The sequence below is a fragment of the Mycteria americana genome, chromosome 1 (genome assembly GCF_035582795.1).
Source record: "Mycteria americana isolate JAX WOST 10 ecotype Jacksonville Zoo and Gardens chromosome 1, USCA_MyAme_1.0, whole genome shotgun sequence".
Taxonomy (NCBI): Eukaryota; Metazoa; Chordata; class Aves; order Ciconiiformes; family Ciconiidae; genus Mycteria; species Mycteria americana.
The window spans coordinates 161,087,053-161,101,234 of record NC_134365.1 but is presented as its reverse complement, the minus strand read 5'-3'; the positions used below and the strand labels follow the sequence as shown (position 1 = coordinate 161,101,234).

At 41.0% G+C, this 14,182-nt stretch overlaps 1 protein-coding gene across 2 annotated transcripts in view; it reads left to right on the top strand.

Annotated features, from left to right (window-relative positions):
- The window catches only part of TPP2 (tripeptidyl peptidase 2), a 60,682-nt gene that overhangs the window by 19,522 nt on the left and 26,978 nt on the right, over nucleotides 1–14,182 (top strand). For both annotated transcript variants that reach the window (XM_075526234.1, XM_075526232.1), the window contains exons 13-19: nucleotides 1,030–1,198; nucleotides 6,816–6,973; nucleotides 8,326–8,402; nucleotides 9,369–9,475; nucleotides 10,272–10,426; nucleotides 11,615–11,731; nucleotides 13,316–13,416. In XM_075526234.1, coding sequence (XP_075382349.1) covers nucleotides 1,030–1,198; nucleotides 6,816–6,973; nucleotides 8,326–8,402; nucleotides 9,369–9,475; nucleotides 10,272–10,426; nucleotides 11,615–11,731; nucleotides 13,316–13,416 — 884 coding nt within the window. The remainder of the gene's footprint in view (nucleotides 1–1,029; nucleotides 1,199–6,815; nucleotides 6,974–8,325; nucleotides 8,403–9,368; nucleotides 9,476–10,271; nucleotides 10,427–11,614; nucleotides 11,732–13,315; nucleotides 13,417–14,182) is intronic.

Here is a 14,182-nt window from a genome sequence, read left to right as displayed (position 1 = left end):
CTTAGGCTCTTAAAGAGCTGCTGCTGTTTTTTGCCTACAGTCACTCCCATCCTAGCCCAATAGAGGTAACTGAGATTTTGCTGTCATGCTTAAAGATGCTAGATATTAAATGCTTAGCCCTAAACTCACGTTCTACAGATGCTAGAACATAGTAGGCAATGTCAGCTAAGCACATCTGTAACACTGAGTTTGATACAGAAGGCAACAGTGGTGGTAGCCATATCAAATAAAAACCATTGCCGCAGAAAAATGAAATGCACCGGTCATATCTTATGATTTAGCAGTCTGTGATTAAAGTATGTGTTAAAACGTGGTTAAAACTCATCTGGGAGACCAAGGCTGTTGCGTGTCCACTTGTCTCAAAGGAGAGTGCCCTAATCTCTGCTGGTGAAGGTAGCTCACTGTGAAGAAGAAGAGAATGTACGATTTTTTGAGTTAGTAGAATAGAAAGCAAGATAGAAGGGTGTCTTTTTAAAACAAAAAGGTGTACTTTCCATCTGAGTTTACTGTGACAGCTCGTGCACTTAAATCCAGCACTGGATTTCATGACCTGATTCTCTTATTTCATATCAATATATAAAACTTACATGGGCATCCCATATTGCTTGTCTCTCTTGAACTGCTTAACTTCTTCTATTGTATAAAAGGTTTAACTGCTTAACTAGTGTTGCTCCACATATGAGAGGCACCTAAATTAGTATAGTAGGTCTGGGCCTTTGAAGTCCTTTTTGTCTTTGAAGCCATCTCTGAAAACTTTTGTTATGCATCTTTTGATGGATTTATAGCAAAGGAGATCTGTCTGTTTTTTTTTTAATGTTCTTGACTTTCTGTGTGGCTGTTGCAGACTGAAAATGTTGCCTCATTTTCTATACTGAGTATCGTGTAAAGCGCAATGAGTGTGGCTAAGGTAGCACATGAGTTACTTCACTGTTTGTTGCTGTGCTTGCTGAACACTTCATGTTGAAGATAATATGCATAAATTACTATTAAGTTCAAATTTGTTAATTTGGAATGTGTTCTTTCTAACAGGTTGATAAAGCCTATGACTACCTCATTCAGAATTCATCATTCACAAGCAACATAGGCTTTACAGTTACTGTTGGCAGTAACCGTGGAATCTACCTCAGAGATCCTGCCCAGATAGCTGCACCTTCCGATCATGGGGTTGGCATAGAACCTGTCTTTCCTGAGAATACAGGTAGGAAAGAGTTTTTGTATGTGGGGGGAGGGCAATAAAGTGTCATCTTTAAACAAAAAAGCTGTGATAATGAGGAGTGATAGGAATCTGTACCTTAAAAGGAGTAAGTGCAACTCTAAATTTCATGGTAAATGAAGGCATGCAGCTAAACAACTTTCTAACCTCAGACTTATAACTGCAGCAATTCCATATTTTGGGGGAGTCTGTTGCTTCGTGCTTCCTCTCACTGAAAAAAGTGATCTCTCTTTGTTCTGAGGAAATTTAAAGTGAAGTTGTGGGGCCAGGGAAGAATACGAAAAAATAATCGAATATCCCTAATGTTTCATGGAATTGTAGAACTTCAGGGGTTTTGTTGTAGACAACTCTTGACAAAGAATGGTTGCTGTTCTAAAGATGAAAGAACTTACCCAGAAATTAGTTTCTCAGTTATTTAAAGACTATACATTCTAGATTTGGACTTCATCTAAGTTTCCACAACCTTAGAAAAATCTTAGTTTAACAAACTAGACTTACATTCAGTATCTAATAATGGATAAACATAAATATATCTAAAGACAATACAGGAATTGATACAGGTTTTAGTTACTTACTAACAGGGTAAAAGTAACTTGTGCAAGTCAAAATGAAGTTTGACATCTTTTCTCCATAAACTGTTTTGCCCTGCTTTATTAAATACAAACTCACTGAGAGACTGAATTGCATGGGTGACTCCCTTCTGAAGGGAACCGAGGGTCCGATATGCCGGACGGACCCTCCTCTTAGGGAAGTCTGCTGCCTCCCTGGGGCCCGCATGAAGGATTTCATGAGGATACTCCCTAGCCTGGTACGGCCCTCGGACTATTACCCCCTACTGCTCTTCCATGTGGGGGGTGATGAAGCTGCAACACGAAGTCCTAGGGTGATCAAAAGAGACTTCAGGGCCTTGGGACGGCTAGTAAGGGACTCTGGAGCACAGGTTATTTTCTCCTCTCTCCTTCCACTTGTGGGCAGTGACACAAGAAGGAACAGAGACACCCAATCTATTAACGCATGGCTCCGTGGCTGATGTCATCGCCACGGATCTGGTTGTTTTGACAACGGGATGGCCTACACAGCACCGGGTTTGCTGTCGTCTGATGGGATTCATCTTTCTCAAAGGGGAAAGAGAATCTTTGCTCAGGAACTTGTGGGGCTCATTGACAGAGCTTTAAACTAGACTCAAAGGGGGAAGGGGATAATATCAGGCTTGCCCGAGGGAAGCTGAGGGACGACGTGCCACGGTTAGAGGGAGCGGGTGCCAGTGAGGGCACTTGGCCTGTGTCTCTGAGATGTGCAGGGTACGCTGGGGCACAGCTGAAGTCGAACAGAGTTGAGCTGGGGGATACTGAGGCAATAGGAGCCAAGAGGGAAATGCCAGTGAAACACCTCAAAGCACACAAGGGGTGTTCCTCTATGAAGGAGACATGGACGACAGCCCAGCTGGTGCCTCTACACCAATGCACGCAGCATGGGCAACAAGCAGGAGGAGTTGGAAGCCATTGTACATCAGGAAAACTATGATATGGTTGCCATCGTGGAAACATGGTGGGATGACTCGCACAACTGGAGTGCGGCGATGGATGGCTATAAACTCTTCAGGAGGGATAGGCGAGGCAGGAGAGGTGGTGGGGTAGCCCTATACGTTAGGGAGTGTCTGGGTGGTTTAGAGCTCGATGATGGTGACGATAGGGTGGAGTGTCTATGGGTAAGAATCAGGGGGAAGGCCAACAAGGCAGATATTGTGGTGGGAGTCTGTTACAGATCACCCAACCAGGATGAGGAGACAGGTGAACTATTCTATAAGCAGCTGGGAGAAGCCTCCTGATTGCTAGCCCTTGTTCTTGTGGGGGACTTCAACCTGCCGGATGTGTGCTGGAAATACAATACAGCAGAGAGGAAATAGTCTAGGAGGTTCCTAGAGCATGTGGCAGATAACTTCCTGACACAGCTGGTGAGTGAGCCAACTGGGGAAGGTGCCCCGCTGGACCTGTTGTTCACGAACAGAGAAGGACTTGTGAGCCATGTGATGGTTGGAGGCTGTCTTGGGCAGAGCGATCACGAAATGATAGAGTTTTTGATACGTGGAGAAGCAGTGAGGAGGGTCAGCAAAACTGCCACCTTAGACTTCCGGAGGGTGGACTTCGGCCTGTTTAGGAGACTGGTCGAGAGAGTCCCCTGGGAGGCAGCCCTAATGGGCAAAGGAGTCCAGGAAGGCTGGACTTTCTTTAAGGAGGAAGTCCTAAAGGCACAAGAGCGGGCTGTCCCCAGGTGCCGAAAGATGAGCCGGCAGGGAAGAAGACCAGCCTGGCTGACTAGAGAGCTCTGGCTCGAACTCAGGAAAAAGAGGAGAGTCTATGACCTCTGGAAGAAGGGGTGGGCAACTCAGGAGGACTACAAAGGTGTAGCAAGGCTATGCAGGGAGAAAATTAGAAGGGCCAAAGCTGAGCTAGAGCTCAATCTGGCTGCTGCTGTAAAAGACAACAAAAAATACTTCCTCAAATACATTAGCAGCAAAAGGAGAGCTAAGGAGAATCTCCAGCCCCTAGTAGACAGGGGAGGGAACACAGTGACCAAGGATGAGGAAAAGGCTGAGGTACTGAATGCCTTCTTTGCCTCAGTCTTTAATAGCAGGGCCAATTGTTCTCTGGGTACCCAGCCCCCCTCAGTCAGAAGATAGGGACGGGGACCAGAATGGAGCCCCATAATCCAGGGGGAAATGGTGAATGACCTGCTGCACAACTTAGACACTCACAAGTCTATGGGGCCTGATGAGATCCACCGGAGAGTACTGAAGGAACTGGCAGAAGTGCTCACCAAGCCCCTTTCCATCATTTACCAGCAGTCCTGTCTAACTGGGGAGGTCCCAGCTGACTGGAGATTAGCTAATGTGACGCCCATCTTCAAGAAGGGCCGGAAGGAGGACCCGGGGAACTACAGGCCTGTCAGCCTGACCTTGGTGCCGGGGAAGCTGATGGAGCAGATCATCCTGAGTGCCATCATGCGGCATGTAGAGGATAACCAAGGGATCAAGGCCAGCCAGCATGGGTTCAGGAAAGGCAGGTCCTGCTTGACCAACCTGATCTCCTTCTATGACAAGGTGGCCCACCTAGTAGATGAGGGGAAGGCTGTGGATGTTGTCTATCTAGATTTCAGTAAAGCCTTTGACAGGGTTTCCCACAGCATTCTCCTGGAGAAACTGGCTGCTCATGGCTTGGACGGGTGTACTCTTCGCTGGGTAAAGAACTGGCTGGACGGCCGGGCCCAAAGAGTGGTGGTGAATGGAGTTTACTCCAGTTGGCGGCCGGTCACAAGCGGTGTTCCCCAGGGCTCTGTGTTGGGGCCAGTTCTGTTTAATATCTTTATCAATGATCTGGACGAAGGGATCGAGTGCACCCTCAGTAAGTTTGCAGAGGACACCAAGTTGTGTGGGAGTGTTGATCTGCTTGAGGGGAGGAAGGCTCTGCAGAGGGATCTGGACAGGCTGGATCGATGGGCTGAGGCCAATTGTATGAGGTTTAACAAGGCCAAGTGCTGGGTCCTGCACTTGGGTCACAGCAACCCCATGCAACGCTACAGGCTTGGGGAAGAGTGGCTGGAAAGCTGCCTGGCAGAGAAGGACCTGGGGGTGTTGGTTGACAGCCACTGAATATGAGCCAGCAGTGTGCCCAGATGGCCAAGAAAGCCAATGGCATCCTGGCTTGTATCAGAAATAGCGTGGCCAGCAGGACTAGGGAAGTGATCGTGCCCCTGTGCTCAGCACTGGTGAGGCCACACCTCGAATCCTGTGTGCAGTTTTGGGCCCCTCACTACAAGAGAGACATTGAGGGGCTGGAGCGTGTCCAGAGAAGGGCAACGAAGCTGGTGAAGGGTCTGGAGCAGAAGTCTGATGAGGAGCGGCTGAGGGAACTGGGATTGTTTAGCCTGGAGAAAAGGAGGCTGAGGGGAGACCTTATTGCTCTCTACAACTACCTGAAAGGAGGTTGTAGCGAGGTGGGGGTCGGTCTCTTCTCCCAGGTAACAAGTGATAGGACAAGAGGAAATGGCCTCAAGTTGTGCCAGGGGAGGTTTAGACTGGATATTAGGAAATTTTACTTCACTGAAAGGGTTATCAAGCACTGGAAGAGGCTGCCCAGGGAAGTGGTTGAGTTGCCATCCCTGGAGGTATTTTAAAGGACGTTTGGCTGAGGTGCTTAGGGACATGGTGTAGTGGTGGTCTTGGTAGTGTTAGGTTTATGGTTGGACTCGATGATCTTAAAGGTCTTTTCCAACCTATACGATTCTGTGATTCTGTGAGTCTATGGTATTCAAAAAGTGATCCACGTGAGAGCTTGTTACTGAGATTAATTCCTTTCCTAAAACCAGTGATCCCCAAGAAGGTTGGCATGTGACAAAGGGGTGATTTTATTTAGGGGAAGAAAGGGTATGAATCAGGACAGGTTACTGACTCAGAGTAACTTAATTGTTGGACAGGTTACTGACTCAGAGTAACTTAATTGTTTGACAGGTTACATTGCAATCGGTGCTTTTTAAACTTAGCATATGACACAGGGAAATAAAATAATTGTACAATAGACTCTTCTGCAGGAAGCAAACAATCTGAAAACATAATTAGACATTTGTAATGGATGACTGGCTTGTAGCATGATGTTGTTTCCTTAGTACCTGTCCAGTTGTTATTTCTGTGCTGTGTCTGGTGTCTGCAACAAGACTGAGGTTGAGAAACTGTAGTAAGAGGTTAAGGGAGGCTGATCGGCTCAGTCCGTCTGCTGAAGTTCTCTTTGAGTTTTTATTGCTTCTCATTACCTATGAGGGAATTATATCTGATAATAGAGTGGTCTTTTCTCTACTTAACAAAGATGTCATGAAATGTCTGAAAATTAAGCTAAGGTTAATTAGGACTAGGAAATGTGGAATATCTTTTTTCAAAATGTCATTAATCTTTAGAGCAGGGGAATAGCTGGTTTTTAATCACTAAAACATTTCAACTAAGGTGGATGCTTTTCTGGAAGCTGTGCTTTAACCCATGGCTTTTTTTTAACATGGATGCTAACTTGCAAAATTGGCTAAATTAACTGTTTGCAGAGTCAGAGTAGATTATCATAGTAGTTTTTTAATATACTTTACCTCTCACTTAGGTTGCTCTATAGTGTAATTTGGTAATTAGTATAACCATCAGAATCAGTGCAATTGCTTTTTATTGTATTTTTCTGCATTAGCCAAGACTTTGTATCTACACAAGAAAGTTTATACGTGCTTCCAGACTATGTTGTGGGTAACTGAAGTGTTGCTTACTAGCCTGCCTCACTTACTAGCCTACCTTTGACTTTGTCAGGTTTGACTGTTTCAGGGGGGAAAATTTCAAAGTTGGGTACAACCTTTATTTTACTGTACACTGCTGCTATTCTGTTTTTCTCAAGTTAAAAGAAATAATATAGAACACTGTCCTTTGTGGAGAATCTGACATCCCGGGGCCTGAAGGAATTGGTTCCTGTTACATTTTGGGGATGTGTACATTTTAATGGCAAATACTGTGTTATAGTAGAATATGAGCACATGTTTGTGTTATTGAACTCTTTTTTAAAAATTTGTTTCTTGACAGAAAACACTGAAAGAATATCTCTCCAGCTTCATTTAGCTTTAACGTCAAATGCACCATGGGTCCAGTGTCCTAGTCATTTAGAGCTTATGAACCAGTGTCGACACATAAATATTCGTGTGGATCCACGTGGCCTGAGAGAAGGCCTACATTATACAGAGGTATTGAAGTATTGGTGTTCTAAGCAAGGTTGTGTGCCCTTTCCTTTTCACGTGGTCTCTATCAACTTTTTATAGAAGTAATTTTTAAGGAAGTAAAAGCTGTGTGCTGTACAGACCAGAAAATACTGCCACACTCCATTTCACTATACAGGCTGAATCTAGGGTTCAGCGATAGTTATGCTATACAGTATTGTATAGCACATGCCAATGGGACTTCGAGCATCTGTGTTTAAAAAATAAAAGTATATAGACAATATAAACCAAATAACCATTCATTAAGGTGTTTTTCTCTGGATATATTTTCACCTTTGACTATCTGGCTCAGTCCTGTATTACTATTGAGAACAGAGATTTGTGTTTTTATGAGGTCTTAAATATTTCTCTCTTCCTGTGGTGGCTTAAGGACTGGTGTAGCTTTTTGTGGTGTTGCCGTGCAGTCTTATAGGGACCCAAGATTTTGCTTTACGTTGAGGAATTGCTTGGGTACAGTGATGCAACCTATTTTCTTGTTTCCTCACCTCTACTCCATCCCATTTTGGAAGGTGAAGGAGAAAAATGTGTGGTAATGGCTGTGTACAGCAGAAGCGTTTTGCTGACTTTGAGCAGCTACATTCAAATTTGGACAAATTTAATACGAAAGCCATTAAGTTTCTTATTTTCTCTCCCAGTCATCCTCTTTCACTTCTGCAAAAGAAACCCACTAACAAAAAGTATTTTTCAGCCCTCTCCAGACCTCTCCTCATCCCAGACCTTTACATTAACATTGAAATGTTTCCATTGCATTGTAGTTGATCATAATAAAGATGACATCAGCTTGCTTTTTAGAAGTGACTTGCTTAAGATGCTTAGAGTTGCAAATCTTCTATGGTACCACTGAGAACATTTTAGCAAAGTGATGATGGAACAAATTTTCAGAGGTAGTAGTTAAAGCTTGGCCATGAAAGGCATGGTAAATCAAACTGTATTTTCTTGAACATAATCCTGGAAAACAAGGATTAAAGTATTTTTAATACAACAATAAAAATAGCTGAAAAAAATAAGGCTGTTTGGGACAAATTCTGAGTTGAAACTGGGTTGAGCTTCTGATATAGGGACTATCAAATGTGGGTTGAAATCTTGAAAACTTCTGGGGAAAGACTCAAATGAGTGTAAGTGTGAAAACTATTATTTTTTTTCTTGGTGAATATTGCTGTTTTATTGTTTCTAGGGTGACAGTGGTCAAATGAAGATCTCTCTTTCTCCGTGATAACTACAAAGATTCAAAATACTCTGCAACTAGCTTAAGTTTAATGTTGTCTTCTATAATTTCATTTTGACCAAAGATTTTAAGTGGCTGTATTTTATTTTGTTAGGTGTGTGGATATGATATAGCAATGCCTAATGTAGGCCCTCTGTTCAGAGTTCCAATAACTGTTGTTATACCAACAAGGTCAGTAAATCCAGGCTTTATCTACACTTTTTAAGTTTAGTTTAGTTTTCTGTACCTACTTTACTTGTCATTTATTTCACCACCGTCTTTCTCTGGGAGTTTCTTTGACCTTGCTACTAACATTGATAAGGGAGCAGAGATCTGAAAAGATGCTCACAGCAGACTTAGACAGCAGTGGCTTTTTTGTAGTTTTGGTCCTGGCAGTCAGAAGGCAGTGTGTTCTGGTGGGCTTAGCCACAGTGGTAGCAGCTTCCTGGTCCATCGGAACACAGATGACTTCTGGCTTGTTGACCAAAGTATCAATCAATATACTCGTAGGTCAGCTGGAGTTTGTTTTTTCATTTCTAACTGGTGGACTAGAGTACATAAAGGCAGGGGGCATTATTTGGCAGGTGAACATTGGGATAAGCTTCCAGCATGGCTTTAATACAGCAAATTTAGAGGGTTAGTATGGTGCCCAGCATTGGTTTAAACATGTGACTTCAGCGTTGTTGATAAGGAAGGAGAGTATCTTATTAAACCTATTCAGTGGACACTCTGCCCTGAGGAAAAAAAAGTAACTTTTCTCTAACTCATTCATAGAAATATTACTTCTTACATACCTTAGCTTACTTTATACTCGGCCAGGAGAAGCAGATCCCCTGAAAACCAGGATTCTTTGATACTTATGTTTAAGCACAGTACCTTTGGGGAGGTGGGGAGGGTGCCTACATAATGTGGTGGAGCTGATGTTTTAAATCTCTTAGATACATTGTGCTGTCAGATTCTGTACTAGTACAGATTAAAATAATTGAAGACTGAATAAATATTCAGTCCTCATTTAGTCAGGATTAAAATAACTGAGGACTAAATATCCTCATTGTACACTTTTTTTGAGAGTATTTTTGTATTTAAAAATACTTTAAAAAAAAAAAAAGCTTCACAGCTTGTTTGATTACTGTTTGTGTTTTTCTTTTTGACATACAGAGTAGATGAATCATCAGGCTATGACCTGACATATACAGATGTTCATTTTAAACCTGGTCAAATCCGAAGGCACTTCATTGATGTTCCACAGGGAGCTACGTGGGCTGGTAAGGAAAATGAGCACATTAATTAAATAAAAAAATTGCATCTGTCAGACTTGACAAAGTTGTTTTGAAATAATTTTGAGTTCTGCCTGAATAAGAACTGAAGGATTTGACACATGAATATGTAAAATATTTATTTGATTTTAAGCTCTTAGAGGAGTGATTTTGAGTTCTCTCATGGTTTCTGGTATAGTAGAATCCTGATTCTCAGTCTTCTAGAAACCATCAAATACAATCTGAAGTGACTGCCCATAATTGGAGGAATACTCCATGTTTATGGAAAAGTATTACTGAGGTTTGCCTAGTTTTTAAGGTGTATGGATGTAGTGTTGAAAGATGTCTTAACTGAAGAAAATGTGATTTTCATAATGGGCAAGTAGCTCATAATTCTGAAAGGAGGAAAAAAAGGGTTTTTTTCTCCTCTTCCTTTAGTAATCCTGTGTGAGATCACTAAATAATAATCCTTTCAAGAATTTTTCATTTAGACTGAAGTTAGTGATAAGACTAGTCTGTCCTGTACAGATTATACATCTGTACTGTCTGATTAATTTTCACCATTTAGTTGAGTCATGTTTCTCTTAACGGATCTCTCTGAATTTAGCTAGTTTTCCTTAATCTGAAGGGATCTTTGTAAATAACTGATACATAAGCATTATTCACATATGGAGCCACTTGGGGTACTGCATAACTTCTTAAATTACAAATTACTTGTGAAACTAGTGTTTTTCTGCTGAATCTCTGCTTTCCTTCTAAAATTCTTGGCTCTTGAAACTAAACTTAATTTTTTTCTTTAATCTAGAAGTGACAGTATGTTCATGTTCAGCTGATGTGACTGCCAAGTTTGTGCTTCATGCCGTTCAGCTAGTGAAACAAAAAGCATATAGAAGTCATGAGTTCTACAAATTTTCATCGTTACCAGAAAAAGGATCAGTGACTGAAGCATTTCCTGTCTTAGTAAGTTACCTTAGGGTGGTGTGGGGGAAGAAAGTAATATATCAGTGCAGTATAACATAATTCAGTCTGGATTTTTTTTCCAAAGAAAAATCCCAAGCCCAGGAAATCATATATTTGTTACAGTAGTGAATGCATCTGGTTTTCAGTTTGGAAAAGATCTCTAATAGCTTGCTATTAGAGATTTTAATTTTGAAAAGATCTCTAATAGCTTAATTATTTGGTAATGCCCTTATAATATGTGTTAATCTCTTCAATTTGTTGCTACTTGTTTATACAAACCAGTTTGTTTCCCTTTCATATAGGGGCTATAACTTGTTGGATAGATGTAGTTCAGTATATTTTACCTTTAGTGCTTAATGTGGTAATCTGGGACATCTGCTTGATGTTGAAGCCAGGTGGTAACTGACTGGCTTACATTCAAACTGCTTAGATACAGCAGGCTTAGCTTGAATAATGCTAGCTCAGGAGTCCAAAACAGAACCAGGGAGTGAGCTACCATTTCAGGAGTGTGGGTGACAGAGTCCACTTCTCAAGTTTGTCCCCTGCCTTGCTTAATTTAGTTGTATAGCTCTAAAGCCTAAGAGTGGTTATGATATCAGTGCTATTCAGTCCCTTTCCCTCTGTGAAACTGTCAGGTGGAGGACCTTAAGCTAAGTTTGTCCCACTGACACATTGTGAATTTTATCATGTTAGTTAAAAAAACAAAAACAAAAGAACAAAAAAACCCCAACCAAACCACAACAACAAAAAAATCCCAAACCTCCCAAAGCTTCATGTCATCTTATTTAGGCAGAGAGTGGGATCTCTTTTTCTGATACACATTTTCTAGGGCACACATATTAAATTAATCTATGAACTAACCTGTCTGCCTAGTTTGAAGGATAGGAAAGGAAGACGTAACATTTAAAAGCTGTACCTTTCTCTGTAGGGTATATCCCTGGCACTCTTTGTTTTGATGCGGTCATCAGTCATCCTATTTTGTTGGAACTGTCTTGTGTTTTCTGGACCAAGTATTGTACTTGGACCAAGTCTTGGTACTCTACAAACCTGTACAATTGGAGTAAACTGGACATAACAGGGTCTTTTTTGAGCTATACTCTAATTTTTTTAGCTTGGGATGAGGGAGGCTGGGGTCAATAGAAGGAGAAGATGGGAGCTTGAGTCTAACTTTGTGCTTTTGTTACCCAGGCTGGAAAAACCATTGAATTTTGTGTTGCTCGGTGGTGGGCAAGCCTTAGCGATGTTAGCATTAATTATACAATTTCTTTCCATGGTGTGCTTTGTGCTACTCCTCAGCTAAACATGGTAAGTTTTCCAGAGTGTTTATTTTGAATTATTCAGAAGTGCTGTGGTATCTCAGCATTAAAAAAGCTTTACTTCATTCTTGCCTGTGTTTAGAAAGTCTAAAAGTATCTTTATTCATGAGATGTTCATGTTTTCTCTTAAAAATAGGTAAATAGGAGTTCAGTCCCACAGAAATGCCCACTACCATTATTTATGATTTTTTCCTATGCCTTTTCATTATAAATCAGTAGGAGAAAAAAAACAGAAAGGAAAAAAAACCCAAACAAAAAACCCAACACCAATAGAAAGGACATACTAAAAGGCTGAAATTGTAACTATACTTACACTAGGCAAGTGTTTGTGTGAATAAACTTTGCTGGGACCACAGTTCTTGAACTTGAATATCTAGACTACCATTGCTAAAAGACAATATTCTGCATACCATTTTCAGAATAAAATATCATTAAAATTTATTTTCTGTTCAGTGTTTTATTGAGATGTGCTGATTGGCTTGAGATTCATTGTTTAGGGCAGTTGAAGGCACAGTGGATGGGCAGTGTCGTGATTCCTAAGGCTCTGTGATACTAAAGGATTGAAAAAGTTGCTAAAAACATTAGTTTCATAATATTTACAGTACTTTGTCTTGCTCCTGTGGTCTTTGCTGTCCTGTGCAACCTGGCTTGGCTTGACTTTGCCTTCCTCAGGAGAGGGCTCTCTTTGAGAGCTGAGATGGCAGTACCTACACGAAGCAGCACCATGCTAATTTATCCTGGCTGCTCCCTTTTTTTTCTGCTAGGGGCCAGAGCAAATTATAGCTGTCCCACAGGTGAATTTGGATGTATTCAGGCTCTAAGAGCTGAATAAACTGGGGAAAAAAGAGTGGGTGCATTGTGCTAAGGTACCAGGTCTTGAACCAGTAGAGCAGGAAAAGAAAGAGCTGGTGGTGGTGGTGGTGTGCACAGTAGCTCCCCCCACCCCAGCAGGATTACATCAAATGAATATTGGAGAGTTAAAAATGAGATAATACAAACAGTTTTGCCCTTCCTTCTTGAGCACCTGTAACTTCCATAAAATAAATTTTAATAGTGCTGATATACTGGTGCCTTTGTCATGGGATACTGCTAGAAAAAGTTTTCAGATTATTTTGCCCATCACTAGCCTGTGTATGTAGTACTGTTTCTTTTTTGCAAAGTTAAACTACTCTGTAATAATAATCGTAAGCAGAAGCACCATAAAATACTTGTTTTAAGATTCTAGATGAATAATACTTGTATTTATTGCATTACATATTCAAAGAAAATAGTCACAGATGCACATACAAAACTCAGCCCTGCCCGAAGTGTGACTTGTACAGTTCTGTACACAGTACTTAAATTATTGGGCGGGGAAATAAGACTTCAGCTCCAATTGCTAAAGGTTTGCAAGTCCCATTATATCTGCTGTTGTAAAATAGAGATAAGCTTGTGACACTTTCAAACTTGCACAGTATTACTTCTTATAGTATAGATAAATACAGCTTGCATTGTATTTTTGTGACATATCAGACAGTCCACACCTGACATTATAAGTGCACAGAAACATAATTGTTATATACTCTTTCTTTAGCATGCTTCAGAAGGCATTGTGCGATTCGATGTTCAGTCGCTGTTGAAGTATGAAGATATTGCTCCATGCATAAATCTGAAAAGCTGGGTTCAAACGCTCAGGTAGAGTTTCTGGGGAACTGTATTGGGAAAGTGGGAAAACTATTCCTATGTAGTTAAAATAGTAACAAGTTAACAGTGAAATTTAGGTTAACAGTAATATTATTGTCAAATTTTAAGTAGGCTTGGAAGCATCAATTAATAAAATTTCTCAGCATTCTCTTTTTTTGGTTCCTTTTAACAAAATTTGAGAATTTTGGTGACTTTTTCCATACAAATTATTTTCCTTAAGCTAATTAAAAAAAAAATTTACAAAAATATTTCATTGCTTCTGAAGGAGACACTTAGAGGTAAAAGGCATTTTAGTATCTAAAGAAACAAATTGTAGGGTTATTTGGTGCTACTGTTTGTTGTTTTGGGCTTTTTAAGCAGCTGCTTTAGATCCTGCCCAATTTTGACCTGGGAAGACTGTTGTCTTTCTCTTGCTTGATTGGAAGTGTTTTTATAGGATCTGGTGCAGAATTTTATGTGGAAAGTTGTGTTTATCTTGTTGTCATTTTCGACACATGCTGATTTGGAGGAAAAGGTTTGTTGGAAAATTCCTAACCAGTGCAGCAATTACTGAAGCTGGTCCCTTCAGAACCAACTCCAATAAGTGCCATACAGTTTAAGCAGTACTCTTAAGGCTTGGGCCAGACAGTTTCACACTGGTCAGTAATCCACAGTTTTCCATTATTTGGGCCTCTCAGAGGAGACCTTGGACTCTGTCTGGGGCTTTTGGATACTTGTAACTGGAATTGAGGTCACTAGGAGTTTATTGTTTAATGAA